Source organism: Eschrichtius robustus, chromosome 3 (assembly GCF_028021215.1).
Source record: "Eschrichtius robustus isolate mEscRob2 chromosome 3, mEscRob2.pri, whole genome shotgun sequence".
Taxonomy (NCBI): domain Eukaryota; kingdom Metazoa; phylum Chordata; class Mammalia; order Artiodactyla; family Eschrichtiidae; genus Eschrichtius; species Eschrichtius robustus.
The window spans coordinates 33,657,712-33,677,088 of NC_090826.1; the positions used below are offsets into that span (position 1 = coordinate 33,657,712).

Here is a 19,377-nt window from a genome sequence, read left to right on the forward strand (position 1 = left end):
ATCAAGGACAACTTAAGTGAACCTGGCTTCTTTTTTCCCCCTGCAATGTATGCCAGTGAAAGATATTACTGTTACTACAGTTTAGTGTCATTGCTTTGATTTGTACCAAGTTGCCAGCAGTTTTACACACCATTGCTTTTATACCATCAATGTAAACAAAAACCCAGGGAAAAAGACAAATAGAATCAGTATTACTATGAAAATAGTTTGACCTCAGATCCTGTGAAAGCGTCTTGGGGATGTGATCGAAGGATCACAGTTGGAGAACTGCTGCACTAAACACTCTATTGGTTTTGTGCACTTAAACTTGCATCTCCCTTTGCCAGGAAAGAACTTCTTTTTCCCAGATATCCATATGGTACCATGGTACCTTTCAGCGGCACTTTTCCTGATCACTCTGTATAAAATAATACCTCCACTTACCCCCTGCCTCCCACACCCCAACCCCTGGCACTTTCCATTTCCCTCTTTTTCCACAGAGAAATTATCACTGCTTACTTATTTTCTGTCTCTCCCAACTAGCATATAAATTCCTAACGGCAATGCTGTTATCTCCACCTCCTGGAATTTTCCTTTATACATGGTAGGTGCTCAATAAATCTTGAGTGAATGAATGTAACCCATAATCTGGCATTTGATTCTAGGATTTTGGTTTGCTTAGATTGCTTTTTCAGTGGTTCATGTCTAAATTCCCTAGCAGGGTTAAAAACTCCAAGAACAGGCTAATCTACATTCCACATAGTCCCCAAAGTTTCTGGCACAGGCCTTGGACGTACTATGTGCATTCCCTTCCCCAGGGAATACTTCAAGTCCCGTAGTCAACTCTGAGTAAAGCCTATTTCCAAAAGACAGCACACATGTGGAATGGTAGAAAGTTGGCAAAATATTTTACCTACTTTTTTCTGGTTTGCAACAACTTCTATTGTAGGAACACTGTAATTGGTATATAAAAATGATGATCTCTTAGCTCCTTGGCTCTGGGTTTCCTATCCAAATACATGCTGGAAGAAAAAAAAAGTCATTCTGATGCTGTTTTCTGGTTGGTTTTAAGCAGAAGGTTCTTGGTTGAACACACAAATGTATATTTTAAAAATGAGCAGATCTGGCTCTGTGCAGCCAAGATCCTTAGAAGTATTCAATTTCTTTGACTTGTATTTCTGGGAACCCATCTTAAGGATATGTTCCTCAGAATTGAAAAATGCTTAAATATGTTTATCATAGCATTATTGAAAGAGAATTTTGGACTATCAAACTAAGGGAATAATTAGGCAAACAACTGTGTATCCATTCAACCAAATTATGTAATCACTAAAAATGATGGCCATAAAAAAAAAAAATGATGGCCATAAAGACTGTGGAACAGGGCTGATGATATAATGTTAAGTGTAAAACAATATAAAATTTAACATATAGTGTAATTAAACTGTATTTCAAAGAATTATCTGTAAAGAATGAAAATCAGAATAGAATATACAAATTGCTAACAATGGCAAAGGAAACGAGGAAGGTGGGAAATTCAGATTAACTGACTAGGTCCAGTAACAATAGCAATTTTATGAACAAATAGACACTAACCTCTTATGCCTTTTCCAGTAACTAACTGGATAATTTGACCCAAACAGAATCTTAATATATTAAGAGCTGGAAGGGAGCTTACATATCATCTGGTTTAATCTCCTTTTTTGGATAGATGGAGAAACTAAAGATTATAGGGGAAAAATACTTGCTTATGATCTTTCAGGAAGTTAATGGCTAAGCTAGAGCTGGAACCATGGACATTTGAACATGATGTGTGAGTCTGAGGAAGTTACTTCATTTCTTTGCAGTGTGGTTTCTTCATTTGTAAAACAGATGATAGTACTTACCTAATGTGTTACCGTCAAGATTATACGAAATAACAATATGGTGGGACCACTATGGCGCTGGCCACATAGTGACCAACAAACATTAGAGCCTTTTCCCCTTTCTGCTGCTCTGTGGGAGGTAGAAGTGCAGAATAGATTGGGGAGGGTTAGAAAGAGAAAGGGAAAGAGGAAAGTGCCAAGGGGTACCTAAGGGAGAAAGATGTTTCTGATCCTGTTTGTTGTGGACCCTGAATCACTGTTCTAGTAGAAGATACAGCCAATGGGAATCCTATCCTAAGACCAAAGTGAGCCCACTTGAGTCGCTAAAGAGTGTGGACAGGTCAGTGTCCTGCCTCCCCTTCCCCACATTTTGCTCATCCCTCTCATGCTAATAATTAGTATGAAACTACTCTGATGCTTTCCATTTCACAGGGGGTAATGTGGGCAGTATCTGGGACCAGCTGCGATAGGGGTTCCACACATGAGTAGCAATTTCTAGCCTTTTAACCTAGTTTACAGTCTCTGTGATAAAAGAAATATGAAACTTTTCTTACTGAATTAGAATTAATATTTTTCTCTTGAAACATTTTCTAGTCATAGAATATATATATATATATATATATATTTTTTATGGTAGTACTCTCTTAACATACATCTCTGTTACCCTTAGGATTCCTAAACAAATCATCTTTGTCATTTGATCATATTTGTTAAATAATTCCTTTGATTTTTCTTTATTAAAGAAAACTTTGAGGAACATTTAAAAAAAAAGAAATGCCTAGTTCTTCACTTGCTAGTTTTTAATCACTCTGAGAACCTTCAATTCTGCTCCAAAATTGGCAACGTGCAATATGTCTAAGTATACAAAAGGTAAGTATATATTAATTAAAATAATGGATGTGCAGTAGTTATTTCAGTCCTTGAAATAAAAGGTGCTTGATCTAGAAAATCAAGTTAGCCTGTCAGAGTCTGGCTCAGGGTACTGTGCCGTTAAGGTTGGGAGAAACTGTATCTTTCATCACAAATTCATCTGGACAACTGGTCTTCTTGATTTGCAAATTTGTTGACTGATTTCAGATTTCATTTCCTGGTTTTTATACCTGCCTATGCTTAGATATGGCATATTCTGCTGATAATACAGTCTATCTCCAACTCTGCATTTATTCCATTTAGTTTATTCTAGTTTGACATCAAATCCATGGTTTCCTTAGCATCTCCCCAGCATTTTAGTCTGCTTGCAGTTCTAAGATTCTCTAACACTAAAAGCATAAAGGACTGCAGCTCAAAAAAGAAAATGCCTTTTCCCAGAGAATTGTCCTCTGAATGTCTCAAATTCATTTCTTTCACTCCAGCCCCACCTGCCACTACCTTAAGTCAGATCCTCATCATCTCTTGCCTTGATCACTGAAATGGCCAACTAACTGGTCTCCTTGCCCCTAATTTACCCCCACCCATCATTATCTCTATCCCTTATCTAACAGGTCATAAAGATCTGTCTAAAACACAAACACGATCAGGTCACTCCTTTGGTTAAAACCCTTCAATGGTCTCTTCTAACTTTCTGGGTAAAGTCCCTCTGAACAGGCCCTGCTTATTAACTTACGTCATCTGATTTTAGTTCTCCACCATACGCCCTGTGTTTCAATTCTCAGAATCTTTTTTTTTTTCTTAGCTTGTGCCTTGTACATGTTAGTCCACCTGGAATGCCCTTTTCTATTGCATCTCTAGTAGGCTAACAATTCTAGGCATCCTTCAGCAAATGACACAAATCCCAAGAAGCCTTTCCCAGTCTTCCCTCTTTTTCACCTATTCAAGTTGTATGGTATTATTTTGAACTTTACTTCTGGGTAACTCTTAAATATTTCATTCTATTTTTGACAACAATTTTATAAGCACCTGTTTTTATAATACACAAAAACTTAAAACTTTAAATACTACCAATGAAAAATTCACTTTACTTATCATCATACAAACAACATATCTGATAGCTAACCCAAATAAAACTTGATGAAGTGACTTACTCTTCCTGGGTCTCAATGTCTTTATTTATAAAATAACAGCTTTAGACTATAAAATGACGCACATTTCTTGAGAGCTTAGTATGTGCTAGCTGTTGTTCTAATATACAAACTCATTCAACTCCTTACAACAACCATGTGTGTAGGAACTATTATTGCCTCCAATGTACAGATGAAGAAAGTAAGGCTAAGAGAGGTTAAATAACTTGTTCAAAGTCACACAGCTAGCAGATCTCTAAAAAGGTCCTTCCATTTTGAAAGTTTTATGAGAATTCTATGGTTCTAATAAATAAGCAGGATGTAGAAGAAAGTCAAATGAGCAACTGTTTCTACTTTATATTTTGTTTATCTATATCTCATCTCCTCTAATAAAATTATACTCCCTGCTGTACCTAGCATACTGGCCAACACACATTAGAAACTCAGTAAGTATTTTTGAAATTCTCAATTTTTAGAATCATAGATTTCACTGAAAGCCAGGTGTAGGCCAACAGATATTACTGGGAAAGATTTAAAAAAAATCCAATTAATCCTCAATGTTAATGTGGAAAATAAAATTAACAGTTTTTATTTGTTTTGACGGGGTTGGGGATTAGCTTCCGCCAAGTTAGTCAAGATGAGAATGTTATTTTATTTGAGATATGTTAACATAATTTTGAAAACAAAAACACACATAAACAAATATGAGAAAAAAGAAAAAAAAAGGTGTGGTGATACATTGTCACTAAAAAGCACAAGTGACCAGACAGGCACCACAAGCCCCCATCCAAACAGGCTTCCAGGCCCGTATAAAGCAGAGAGCCAGACTACCCAGTCGCTATACCAGCAGCAGGAAGAAAGGACAGAGAAACTTGCAGGTACTCCAACTATCCTTGGGGAGGGGGCGCAGGGGAGGGGGTCCTACCAGTGCCCTTAGATGACTTTTCCAATCCCTTTTATTTCCATGAAGGTTAAATTTCCTAGGAATACCTCAACTGGCACAGTTGATTGAACAACTATATATACAGGTGGTTCCACTCAATTATGAATGACTTCTCCTGTGAGAACTATTGTATTTCATTTTCTATGACTGAACAGCTGGCAGTGACTAGCCTAGAAAACTGACTTTTCTTGTCCAGATGTACAGTAACTAGTTATTGGTGCTCTAAAGGATCTATTCCCCACACTTGATCTTTCTCATTCTACTCCCAACACACATTGCAAACTCATCCAAATCCCCAGTTGCTGGGGTAAAGCACCCTGGAGTTTCTGGTAGATTTCACTATGCTTTTCCAAAATCACTGACGGAAACCCTTCACCTGAGACTCACATTTTGCAATTCTCAAAGTACCTTAACGTTCATTAACTCACTCAATCTTATTCACAATTATCTCAGACTTATTTACCTACTGATTATCTCTAAACCTCCTTTGAGGCATAGAGAAGTGAAGTGTGGTGTAATAGAAAGAAAAGGATTTTGAACTCAGAAATCATTATGTTCAAATCCTTGCAAATCACTCAGCCTCTCTGAGCTATGAGTTATTGTGAGGTTTAACTGAGATAAAGTTTGAGGATATGGATGTGATAAGCACTGCGCCTGATATGACCTAGGGACTCAACAAATTTTAGTTCTTATTCCTCCTGGGAAACTTCCTGAGCCTCAGTCTCTTCATATGTAAAACAAAGGTAAATACTATAAACCCCACAGTGGGTTTGTGAGATTTACTAAGATAATGTATCAAAGTGTCTGCTATATTTGAGACCGTGTATGGGTTTCCTTTCTCTTTTTTTCAAAAATATTTATTTATTTATTTTTGTCTGTGTTTGGTCTTAGTTGCCGTACGCTGGATCTCTCCTTGCAGTGCGCGGGCTCTTCGCTGCAGCGCGTGGGCTTCTCTCTGGCTGTGCTGCGCGGGCTCCAGAGCACGTGGGCTCTGTAGTTGCAGCGTGTGGACTTAGTTGCCCCTCAGCACGTGGGATATTAGTTCCCTGACCAGGGATCGAACCCGCATCCTCTGCATTGGAAGACGGATTCTTAACCACTGGACCGCCAGAGAAGTCCCTAACTTCCTTTCTTATTAAGATGGTGCTCATTAAACATCCTTCTAAAAAACATTATAAAAAGTAATTAGTTTAACACAGTACTAAATAGCAGATACAAAAAAGGTTATATATTTTTGTGACCTATATTCCTTTTCTTTGTAGAAAATTTAGAATTGAGGTTATGATTTAAATCCAATCTTTAAAATTTTTTTAATTTTACATTGGAGTATAGTTGATTTACAATGCTGTGTTAGTTTCAGGTGTACAGCAAAGCAATTCAGCCATACATAGACACATATCCATTCTTTTTCAGATTCTTTCCCCATTCAGGTTATTAAAGAATACTGAGTACAGTTCCCTGTGCTATACAGTAGGTGTGACCTACATTCTTTTCCATGGAAAGTTCCAAGTAATTCTGGCTCTACAGTATACTATGAATATTGACCACGTGTACATGAGTAAATTCAGCTCTAAGGCAGGCTTCCATGTTTCTACAGTGCAGATACTATATGATTCTTACTGATTTTTTTAAAACTCAGTTTAATTTAATTTAATTTAATTTTTTGGCTGCGCTGCATGGCATGCAGGATCTTAGTTCCCCGACCAGGGACTGAACCCATGGCCCCTGCAGTGGAAGCGTGGAGTCCCAGCCTCTGGACTGCCAGGGAAGTCCCTTACTGATTTGAATGAAGAAAAATTATCATGGAGAAAGAAGAGGCATCCTCCTATCTGATGAAAACTTTTACTGGGAAAATACTTGGTTTATCACAACTTGGGTACTGTCATAAAAGATAATTGTAAAAGCACTTTCTAAATCTTTTGAATTACCACCTTACCCCTCAGTACAAAAAAAAAAAAAAAAGATTTACTAGAAAATCCCTTTACCTAACATGGCCATTATGTCCTGAAGTTTGGTTCAACTTGTGCTGACACTAGATAAGGGGTAACATTAAACATCTACTGTGACCATTTGAGAATATAAAAGTTAAAAAAAAAATGCAATCCCTTATCTTTAACAAGTTAGGTCACAGTATAGTTCCCTTTTAAGGGAAGCGAGAGTGCCACTCTATTCTGCACTAGCTGGACCATTCCCGACGTGTGGAGCTCGCTCTAGGAACAACACTGTCAGCCAAAGCGGATCAAGAAGAGAGTCCAAGATGATGAGGGCCTTAGAAACTGTCCAATCTCAGAAATACCTTAAGAAAAAAGACCTGGAGGAACAAGAGTATCAAGAGTCCTCTGAAAAGGTTTCAAGTGAAACAAGAAGTAAAATTAGAGCCAACAGATAGATACTGGGGGAAAGCAGATTTCACCTCAAAATAAAAAAAAGAACACTTTTAGCCATTAGAGCTATCGCAAATGGAAGGAATATGCTCCTTTGGGAGGGTACATAGTCTCCCTGTCTCTGGAAGAATTCAAGTAAGGGATAGATGAGTATTTACAGGGGATGCTCTCAAGGAATTAGGTGGGAGGTTGAATTTGAGGACTTCTGAGGTTTCCTCTAACCCTGAGATTCTAGGATCCTATGACTTTTTACTTTCCTGACATCTCATATTTAACACTAAGGCAACTAGCTGAATCTTAACCAAAGTCACTTCTAGATGGGAGAGAACATGGTAAAGAATGACTCTGAATTCTTTACATATTGGGAAGATGTTAAGCTCATGTTGGTGGATACAAGTTTTCCAAAATTCTAATATTCACTTGTAAGTTTAAATTTATCATTTACAGCAAATGCTTATATGTTGTCTTTTATTTATTTATATATATATTTATTTATTTATTTATTTTTTGGCTGTGTCGGGTCTTAGTTGCGGCACGCAGGCTCTTTGTTGCAGTGCTCGGGCCTCTCCCTAGTTGTGGCGCACGGGCTCCAGAGCGCGTGGGCTCTCTAGCTTAGGTGCGCGAGCTCAGTAGTTGTGGCGTGTGGGCTTAGTTGCCCCATGGCATGTGGGATTAGTTCCCCGACCAGGGATCGAACCAGCGTCCCTGAATTGCAAGACGGATTCTCAACCATTGGACCACCAGGGAAGTTCCAGGTTGTTTTTCTTGAAGTGACTGTCTCACTTAATTTTGGAGAGAGTGTCTGCCAAATATTCAAGTCAGTTGTTCTTTGAAGTAAAGATGATGTTCCATGAAAAACGTGGCTACTTCAGTTTGCAACTCAATCACATAAGTGCCTCATCTCTTCCTGAGACAACCATTATATTTGGTTATTTTAAGGATGGAGAAACTGAACTCATAGAGGTTAAAAGACTAGCAAAAGGACACACAGCTAAAGCTAGGATTTGAATCTAGATTTTTTCAGTCTCCAAAGTCCATGCTCTTTCCACTATGTTACTCTGAAACCAATAAACAAGAGCGTATCCCCAAATAAAGGAAAAGATAAAGAACTAAACATGCCTAGTTATAATAATGAAAGGCATCAGGGAACTGAGGACTTCTATGTCTCCAGTAATCCTTAGTTAGGAGTCTTAACTGCCCCCAAAGAATTCATTATCAGATCTTTCCTCTCTGCAGCAACAACACAGCATATGGAGTTGGAAACTGATTCATAAAATATAAGTCCAGCTTGTGTGTGTGTGTGTCTACATGACATAGAACATGAACAATGGAAAAGAAAAAAAGAACAGGGGGAAATCCATTTGGTTTATCAGTTTCCTGGACTGGGATCTTGTTTTCATTCACAGCAGTGTATCCTTGGTCTTGGCATAGTAATTTAGAGGATGTGTTCCTTATTAGCTTTGCTCAACTTGGCTGGGTTCAGCTATGTACTGCCAGTTGGGCTGATGCCCAGGCTGAAACTCCACTGCTCTAAATTCCAGTTCACGTAATAAAGCATGGGTTGCCTCCTGCTCCTATCTAGCTGAGTTAACACATTCAGTTCCCCATATCTAGCTCCTTCTTTCCCTCCTGAATCTTATTGCCACAGCAATGGATAGAGGACCTCTGCAACTATAAAGACATTTCATGTTTTCCTGGGGACTTCTCAGGCTGATAAATCTGTAGAGAGTGGGAAAAACAGAAGGATAAGAAAATCATGCACGATAGGACCAGAGTCATCTTCAAAAACCTCATATTACTGAAACTCAAAGGAGTGTCTGGGGCAACAGGTAAGAGGATTCAGGAACAATTTCAGCAAGTGGAGGGCTACACATTCTCAGAAGATGGTCTGCTAATGTGTCTGGTCAAGTCTAGGCCACCTGGAGAGGTGGCAGAAAAGCACATTGTGATGAAGCACCTGCTGGTCAGCCATACAGTCAAATGAACACATTCCAGCCTTCCTTAGCATAAGACTATCTATCTAAAAAGCTTACAGTTCAGCTCCTGCCTTCTTGCCATATCACCCCCATAATCTTCTGTTCTTCTCTGCTCTGTTTAAGAGTTTGCCCAGTTTCCCTCATCTTCCTGATATACATGAATGTTTACTTTTTGTTTGTCTCATAGTAAGTCATAATTGAGATTCAGAAATTCTTACTTATAACTGTAGTATCTCCTCAAAAAATCATCTAGCGAATTAAGGGGAAAAATGCAACACAAGGAGTTTACATTACTGGTTTCCAATATGACTTTATTAAGAACCACCTACACTTATTTAAAATAGGGAATTTTGCAAGTTGATATATATTGATGCTGGCACACAGTAGGTGTTAATAAAAGCTTGCCAAAGAAAACTACATGGGTCTAAGTGTTCCCAAGAAAACAGCAGGTGTGGTCAAATTTATGAACTGCCTACATCACATCGCACTATTTCCAGGAGTTTGAGAGATGCCAGTTGTTTCATTATATGTGCCAGAAAATTGCTACCACTCTCAGGCATCTGTGGTTGGTGAAGGCAGGAGAGAGAACTGGGCAGAGCCAAGGGGCAGCTTAAGGAAGCTGGAAGAGAGACATGGGGTTTTACTGTCCCTTAAGCAGATATAATTAGAATCAGTGAGAGAACCCAGATCGCCTGCTTCATAATGCAGTGCCACTCATTTCATTTCTTCATATTCCCATTTCTATCTATGTACCATCAGCATACAATCAAGAGAAAAGCAGTCATGGGAGTACTAGTTCACCATACAAACCTCATCTCATAAATATTTTTCCTGACCAAAATAGAGCACTTAAGTGTCTCTCTGTGCAGTTCCCTTTTCTTGGGATGTCTAGACATCTAAATTCAGATATAACTAACAGAAAGGGGGCATCTACTCTGTGCTATATGGTTCTACGCATTTGCACACCCATTTTCTCATTCAGTCACTCAATCAACCTGGGAGGTAGGTACTTCTCTAAAATCTCCACTGAGCCTAGCACTGCTAATATGGGGCTGCTCTACAATTGTTGGGTAGATGGATGAATAAAGGCCAGAGTTTCTAAATGTGATTAGAATACAAGGCCAAAGCTAGAATAATGACAGAGAGAGAGAGAGAGAGAGAGAGAGAGAGAGAGAGAGAGTGTGTGTGTGTGTGTGTGTGTGTGTGTGTGTGTGTGTGTGTGTGTGTGTAGGGAGGGAATGGTATATTAAATAAAGGCAAGGCCTGGAACTAGTATGTCTGAGAGGGTAAAAGGAAAAATTGCCAAATAGCCAAGTGGCTGTCCTCATTAAGGGCACCAAAGAATTAGTTTCACTTATTAACCAACACCCGCCCCCGCCTTTTCTGACATGGTTAGTGAACACAGCTTCTCAGGAGAGGAGAGGGGTATACTGGCCGCCAGAAGCTTCCTGCAGAGAGGACATTCTCCTGCTTGCTGTGGCTTAGTAGAGAAAGAAGTTGGGTGGAAGAGCAGGGGGTAGTCCAGGTGTACGTGTGTTTTGTGACAGAGACGTGAGTGAATATGGGTTCGAAGATATACCTTTCTGGTGATGAGAGCCCTCTGCCACTCTTATTTTTGGCCACAAGGTTTCCAAGATTTAAAAAACAGAAACATTAGTTTAAATAAATTTTAGTCTGCTGTTAAAATCGTAGTAGCACTCTCACTTTTGTACCTGAGTGAATAATGGCTTTAGATGATGATGAACAGAAATGGAATCAGAAAATATAGCATGATCTATTTTATTCAACAAATATTATTGAATAATTACCTATGTGCCAAGTGCTGGGGATATAAAGATGAAGTTAATAAATTAGTTCCACTTAACGAGGACTCCAAACAGAAGTGAATCCTAACTTTCTAGACATGGTAGAAAGAAGAATTTTAGCTCCCTCATTAATCCTTATACTGAAAAACTAGTATGATTTTACAGGTTGCAGGGGTAACTTTGTTAAATAAATAAAATAGTTGTGATAGGTGTTAAAATAAACTTTAAGAACTCACATTTTAGCTTCTTTATTCAAAGAATACTCCATACCCCCATTTTATCTTTTCACCACAATGTCTCTGCCTCAATTCTCTCTCACCTGAAATATAATATTATAACGGCTTATTAACTGACATCTCTGACTCCAGCTTCTGGAAGCCACCCAGCCTTTTATTGCTATCAGAATCGTTCTTCTGAAACACAAATCTGACCTGTAACTCTACTGATTAAATCCCATTCAATGGCTCTTACTGCTCTTAAGGAAAAGACTCAGATCCTTAAAATGGTATAGGGGAAGCTGTATATTTCCTGTGCCTTCCTTTCCAGCTTTATTTCTTTCTGCTCCTCTCCTTACACCCTACAATCTAGTCATTTAAACATTTTTGAGGTCTTCAATCACACTTTTTAAAAAATCTTGGGCTTCCACTCATCTTTCCCACTGCTAGCTACAACTCTTTTCTCTACCTCCCCATCCTTCAGGTTTCAGCTTAGATGTCACTTCATTTGAAAGCCTTCCCTGACCTTCAACTTTTAATCCTGCAGTCTAGGTTAGGGGCCCTTCTGTACTTTATTACTCCAAAGTAATAATTCTCCATTGGTCTATATGTTCACAAAACTATAAACTCTAAAGGCAAAATTCCTATCAATCGACCCAATGACGAGCACTTAGTCATGACTTTATATTTAGAACTTGAATGAACTGATGGCTGGCTGAAGAAAATCAGCCCATTAGTTGACCTCATGACAGCCTTAGTTGTGTTATTCTTGCCTCCATCTAGTTTTTCCTTGCATAGTTTAGGATTACAATTTAACCAACCCTCTTTCTGACCCAGAATTCCAAAGTGATTACAGTATAGTTTCTTATGTAGTTTTATAACAGAAAGAGACCATCCATCCACAAAGTATGGGACACACTTTTAAAAACGTTTCACAGAAAAAAAAATGGAAGAGATATTCTGAGTTTTGTTTTTAAGTATCAAATTCTTACTCTCTAGCTCAGAGAGAGTACTCTCCAGCATTTCAGCCACAGCACTAAGTCAGATTTTGAAATTTTTCTCTTTGTATGATGCTGCAGGTAGAAAGGGTAGACCGAAGGGGTAAAGGAAGCCTGGCTGACCATTTACTCCAACAGGTGTGCTCAAGGGCCACACCTCTACCGGACCACCATATTTGCAACAGCATAGAGAGCAGCCAGACCAAATTCACACTATATGAAGACACAAGAGACTGATGTATAATCCAGAATAATAATATATTAACACATAATAAAAATACAGGGACTTCCCTGGTGGTCCAGTGGGTAAGACTCCACGCTCCCAATGCAGGGGATCCGGGTTCGATCCCTGGTTGGGGAACCAGATCCCACGTGCATGCTGCAACTAAGAGTTTGCATGCCGCAAGGAAGATCCCATGTGCCCCAACTAAGACCCAGCACAACCAACAAATAAATAAATACTAAAAAAAAAAAATGAAATAGCTTGGATCTCATTACATAGGAAGCTAAGCTATAATCTGAAACTGTCTTGCCCACCTGAAATCAGAGCAAAGGAGAGGGGAGTTTAGTAGATTATTAAATGCCTAATTAACATTATAGTCATGCCAAGTGGACTGAACTCTTTATTTGGTTTTATAATTTTAAAAAGTAAAGCTTGCCTCTGTTTTAGTTTTATTTTAAGTCACACACAAAAAAAGTGATCAGCTAAAAAAAAAAACCTTCAGCCTTTTATAACCAGTACCCTGGATTAGCTGCAAGCTTGGCGTTTGCTGCTCATCAGAAGTGGCTTGGCCCAGGAGTTTAGGACCTAAAAAAGGATTCCTACTGGCTTAACAAAGGAGAAACAGCTATCATGCAGAGTCCCCTTAGAGAGGCAGAGTCCTGTGTGGGTGGAGTGCAGAGTTAGGTGGGAGGTGAGCCGATGGATCTGGAATCAAGTAGAAGAGAGTCATAGGAGTCACCTGTTACCTATCCTCAAGGTCAGGAACCTGTACACTACACAGGGGTGGAAGGACCCTCAAGGATCATCAAGTTCAAACTAGATGACTTGCTCAAAGACAAGGAATGACGTGCTCAAAGACATAAAACAAGTCTCACTTTAGGAATGACTGGCTCAAACACATAAAACAAGCTTGTGCCCTAGCTGGGGCTAGGCTTCAGTTCAATTCTCTGATGTTACGCTACACTGCTTCTTTCCTATTTCATATCAGGATCTGGACGCCAAAACCCAGGGTCTCAAATGAAGCTTTGAAGAGAGCCCAAAGGAGAATGGGGAGAGTATACAGGAAGATGTGTGAAGGTAATATGGCTCAAAGTGATGGCCCTGACAGATGGCCCTACCAAAAGATCTCCATGGCCTCTCCCTCTAGACTCAGCTATCAATAGAACCAAGTCACTTAATCTTTTGAACTTTGCTTTTCTCATAAATAAAATGTATCTGAAAATAATACCTAGTTCAGATTTAGCAGAAGATAAAAAGAAATAATGTGTGTAAAAGAACATCAAATGAATATTGGAATTTTTCCTACTTACTGTGGGCAAGAAACAATCGTATAATACTTGAATTTTTTAACATTTGCACACTAATGACCAGAAGGTAGAAAGGAAAGAGATAGTATGATTAGAAAGAGAACAGGCTTACACATAGAGAACATCTTGTTTTGTGAAATGCATTGAGTAATCACATTTTTTCCACGTTGTATCACTTGCTTCTTAGCCAGGACACTGAGATGGCTCAAGTTCTATTACTGAAAGCTACATTATAAGCTCTACTGAGGGTATGAGGTGTGGGAGGAGGGAATTGTTGCAGGAAACAACACAGCTGCTGGAATGATGGCCGAAGGACCTGGTCTGGAAATGCCAACTGGAAGAACCTCCTACCTTCTAAGCCTGGTCCTTCTGTTAAAAATCTAAGGTCTCCAGAGATACACTGAAGAGAAGGAAAGAGCCAGCAAACACCTCTGCAATCGTCAGCCACATGGTGTGCCATATTTCTTATCAGCATAGTGTGCAGTCAGAAAAAAATACGTGTCCAGTAATTTCTGAACACAAAGATTCTCAAGCTCCTCTGGCTTTTGAGAACTGCCCAATTGCCCTAGAAGATTTACCAGTCAAAATAGCAGAGTTCTTTAAGCAAGAAAGTAAGAAAATCAACCTACTAACTGAATATAGCCTGGAGTACCAAGGCTTATCCCGTCTTAGTCTCAAGAAAGCAAAAATGACTCCATTATCACTTTTAAGGCACTTCTCTTCCTGCTACTTCCACAGAGAGATTATCTCACAGAGTCTGCAGAGGGAGGGCAATGGATTTCTCACACTGACCCCAGGGCACTTGTTTCTGGAAGCATACAGAGGAGTAGCACTTTCCTGAGGCAGGAAGTCTGTCTTCTCTCCCCCACACTGCCCCCATCTCAAGTTCTCTCCACTCAGTGCCACCAACCTAATCCAAGCAACCCTATCTTTTCCTCCTCTGCAGTCACCATGGCACAACCCATTCTCCATGAAGCAGCGCAAGTGATGTTTTACCTAACAGCTTTATTGACATGTAATTCACATACCATAAAATTCACCCTTTTAAAGTGCACAATTCAGTGTTTTCAGTAGATTCACAGAGTTGTGCAAACATCATCCCCATCTGACTTTAGAACATATTCATCATCCCCCAGAGAAACCCCATACCCATTAGCAGTCACTTTCCATTTCCTCTCCCCCCGCAAGCCCCTAGAAACCACTAACGTATTTTGTCTCTATGTTTTTGCCTATTCTGGACATTTCATATAACTGCAGATGTGTGGTCTTTTGTGACGGGCTTTTTCACTTAGCATAATGTTTTTAAGGTACATCTATGTTGTAGCATATATCAGTACTTCATTCTTTTTTATTGCCAAATATTTCATATGGATATAACACATCTTATTTATCTTTTTATCAGATGAACTCTTGGGCTATTTCAACTTTTTGGCTGTTATGAATAATGCTGCCATGGAGTTCATGGTACATGTTTGTGTGGGCATATGATTTCTATTCTCTTGGGTATACACCCACAAGTGGACTTGCTGGGTCACAGGTAACTCTATGTTTAACATTTTGAGTAACTTCCAAACTGCTTTCAAAGTGGCTGCAGCATTTTACAATCTCACTGGCAATGTATGAGAGTTCCAATTACTCCACATTCTCGCCAACACTTGTTATTGTCTGTCTTTTGATTATATCCATACCCATGGGTGTTAAGTGGTATCTCATCGTGGCTTTGATTTGCATTTCCCTAAAGACTAAAGATGCTGAGCATCTTTTCAAGTCCTTATTGGCCTTTTGTATATTTTCTTTGGAGAAATATTCAAGTCCTCTGCCCATCTTTTCAGCTGCGTTATTTATCTTTTTTATTGTTGAGTCATAAGTTTCTTTTGTATTCTTGGATACAAGTACAAGTGATTTTTTAAAAAAGTAAATCAGATTTTGTTACTCCCTTACATAGTACCCTCTAATGATTCCCCACTATGTTTAGAATAAAATCCAAATTCTCACTCTGGCTTACAAGGTCTTACACGATTTTGCCACTTTGCCCCTCACACAGTGCACTGTAGTCAGAGCAGTGTTCTTTATGCCCTTGAAACATAATAAACTCATTCGTGTCTCAGCACCCTTGTAGGTTTGTCACATCTGCCTACTTGGAATTCTCTTTCCTTGGATGGCTTTTTCTTGTCATTGAATTCAAATATCCCTTTCAGACAATTTTTCCTAAAAAAAAATTGTATCTAAAAAAGCTCCCCCTCCACAAAGAGGAACAAGGGAACTTTTGGGGATGATGGATATGTTCATTATCTTGATTATGGTAATGGTTTCATGGATATATACACATGTCAAAACTTTTCAAACTGTATACTTTAAATATGTGCCATTTATTTTACTTCAATTATATTCAATAAAGCTGTTAAACAAGTAACTCTCTTCACAATCACACCTTCACTGTCACACTCTTATCATACTTTATTTCCTTACGAGAAACTGTCTACCTGATATCATCTTGTTTACTTCTTGATTTAAATGTTTATTGACTATCTCATCCCTCTAGAATGGAAGTGTCATGAGAGCACTTGATGAATGTTTTTTATCTTGTAACTGCTGTATCCTCAGCTTGGCTCACAATTGGGTGCTACATAAATATCGGGCTAATTGAATGAATGAATTTGACAGAGGTTTAGAAAAGAAACCCAAAGACAATAGGAAGGGTGACTTTCCATTCCCTCACTCTCATGAGTACTTTTAGACTTGAGGGGATGAAATTCTTATTATTTATTTTCTTTATTAAGAGCTACCTTGGGCTTCCCTGGTGGCGCAGTGGTTAAGAATCCACCTGCCAATGCAGGGGACACGGATTCGAGCCCTGGTCTGGGAAGATCCCACATGCTGTGGAGCAACCAAGCCCGTGCACCACAACTACTGAGCCTGCGCTCTAGAGTCCGCAAGCCACAACTACTGAGCCTGCGCTCTAAAGCCTGCGAGCCACAACTACTGAGCCCGTGAGCCACAACCACTGAAGCCCACGTGCCTAGAGCCCGTGCTCCGCAACAAGAGAAGCCACTGCAATGAGAAGCCGACGTACCACAATGAAGAATAGCCCCTGCTCGCCACAACTAGAGAAAGCCCGCGCTCAGCAACAAAGACCCAATGCAGCCAAAAATTAAAAAATTAAAAAAAAAAAAAAGAGCTACCTCAAATTCTGTCCTGGATGATCTCCAACATCATGATCATTAGAAATATCATTGACTGTTCAACTACTCTGTGGTACTATTCTAGTACTTTATATATACTCTCCCATAGGTAGTGGTTATTTTAATAATAGTATTATAATGATAATATAGCATATTATATTATATAGTAATTATAATAAATATATAATAACTATAATAATAGCAGCAGTAATACAATAAAAACATTTGTTTAGCATTTGGTATTTGCCAGATATTATGCAAGCATTTTACCCATGTAATCTCATTTATTCTTCACAGTAACTTTATGAAGTAGGTATTTTACAGATGAGGAATTCTGAGGTTTAGAGAGGTGAACTAACTGACCAAAGCCACACAGCTGGCAAAAGGCAGAGCTGGACCTCAAATCTAAGTCTATCTTACTTCAAAGCACATGCTTTTTCCATTATGCTACAGTGTTTGTTCAGTATTTTCATATAATACAATGTTACTCCAGCTCATCTACAAAGCCAGAATGTGCACCTCAAGAATGATACTACTCAAACTCTGAAACAGGCTAGTAATAAGAGTAAGAGAGATGAGAAGCTAGCTGCCTGAAAATAAGCCAAGATATTTAGAGCAAGGAATTTTTACTTTATGCCAAACTCCATGTCTAGCTTCACGTGACATTTAAATTCTTACTGTTTCTGATTACTCTTCAGTAGACATTGGTTTTACCTAAGTTGCTGGCCCTTGCTCCTCCTTTGCCTACGAGTGAGGTTTATCGGTGAAGGTATGCTGACCATGAGAGATCTAGGTAGGCTCCCTTACCAACTTGGGTCCCAACTTTAAAAGCCTTTACCTTTAGTGCCAGGCGGCTGCAGGTTGTCTCCAGTCAAGGAACACCAGCCCACAGGGAAGATGTCCCGGGAGTCGAAGCGGCACCAGTAGTCAAAGGCCCCTCGCCACCCATCAAAAGTGACAAGCACCTCTGAGCCCCGCACCTCCCCAATAGTGGCTGGGCAAATGAAATGAGGGTTCTTCCTGTCCACAGCTTCCAGCTTCATTCCCATTTTGAAGAAGTTGTGAGAAGGCGATGGTGGTTCCTAAATGAGAGACAGAAATACACAGACCTAGACGCAAAGAGAGAGGCTATGTATGCCAAAAGACTGCTATTTCATTTGGATGATTAAAAAGTGACTGCTGTATAGGATTTATAATGGAGCTTGTCTTTCTTTTAAATGAATTTCAAAGTATACCAAAGTATTACTTTGTTAATCCTAATATTTTGACACCTTTGCTTCAGCTCTTTTTTTTTTCAAGAAATAAAGGGTAACAGATAAGGCTGAATCCCCTTTTGTGCCCTTCCCCATGCATGTTTTTATACTTTACTATATATGTACAAACCATTTGCATACTTTTAAATTTTATATAAATAGTATTATACTGAACATATTCTACAACTTGCTTTTTTTGTTCAACATTATGTTTTTGAAATGTATCCATGTTGATAAATTTAGCTCTAGTTTATTTTAACTGCTAATAGCACTCCATTACATGTATATGTCATAATTTATTCACTCTCTTTTGACAGACATTTAAGGTTGTTTTGAATTGTTTACTATTTCAAAAGAGTTTTAATGGCCATTCTTGCACTTGTTCCTTTGTTCACATGTGGCAGGATTTCTTCAGGGTGTATACCTAGGAGTAGAATTGGTGGGTTATAGGATAGATATATACATCTTCCACTTTATTAAATATTGTTAAATTGCCCTCCAAAGCAGTTGTAACATTGTACAGTCTCTCCAGTAGTGTAGCTAGTTCTTGGGTGCTGAGCTGCAATGCAGTTGCATAGATAAAGTTTCCAAAAAAGTGTTGTATACTCTATTCTGTTTCCCTTCGTCTTACTGTCCGATCGTGCACCAATAACGTCTTATTAAACGGATATCTGGCAGAAAAAGTCTCCTTACTTTGTTATTCTTCAGTATTGTTTTGGCTATTCTTTCTCCTTGACCTTTCATATGAATTTTAGGATCAGCTTTTCAAGTTCCACAGAAAAACCCTACTTGTATTTTGACTGGAATCCCAGTGAACTTATAATTTGGGAAGAAATAACCTTTGTATGTATGATATTGAGCCTTTCCATCCAGGAACATGATAGTATTTTCCATCTGTTAAGTATTCTTTAACGTAAATTTCTTCTTCAGTATAAGTTTAAACACTCCTCTACAAATGTCTCATGCTTTTTACGAACCATATTGTAATTTTTTTTTTCTGGCCGTATTGTAATTCTGTTGCTATCTTAAAGAGTAACTTTAAAATTTTTATTTTCAAACCACTTGCTGCTGTTAAATAGGAATGCAACTGATTTCTAAAAATTGATCAACACTTAATACTGATTGGCTTATGCTGATTGATATACCATTTTTTCTTGTCTGTTTGATTTATCAATTATTGAGAGATGTGTATTAAAATATTTCCTAATGATTGTGGATTTTCCAATTTTTCCATGTAATTCTGTCAAATT

At 38.7% G+C, this 19,377-nt stretch overlaps 1 protein-coding gene across 12 annotated transcripts in view; it reads right to left on the reverse strand.

Annotated features, from left to right (window-relative positions):
* The window catches only part of SCMH1 (Scm polycomb group protein homolog 1), a 203,093-nt gene that overhangs the window by 71,900 nt on the left and 111,816 nt on the right, over positions 1 to 19,377 (reverse strand). For all 12 annotated transcript variants that reach the window (XM_068539649.1, XM_068539638.1, XM_068539640.1 and 9 more), the window contains one exon: positions 17,713 to 17,956. In XM_068539649.1, the coding sequence (XP_068395750.1) occupies positions 17,713 to 17,956 (244 nt within the window). The remainder of the gene's footprint in view (positions 1 to 17,712; positions 17,957 to 19,377) is intronic.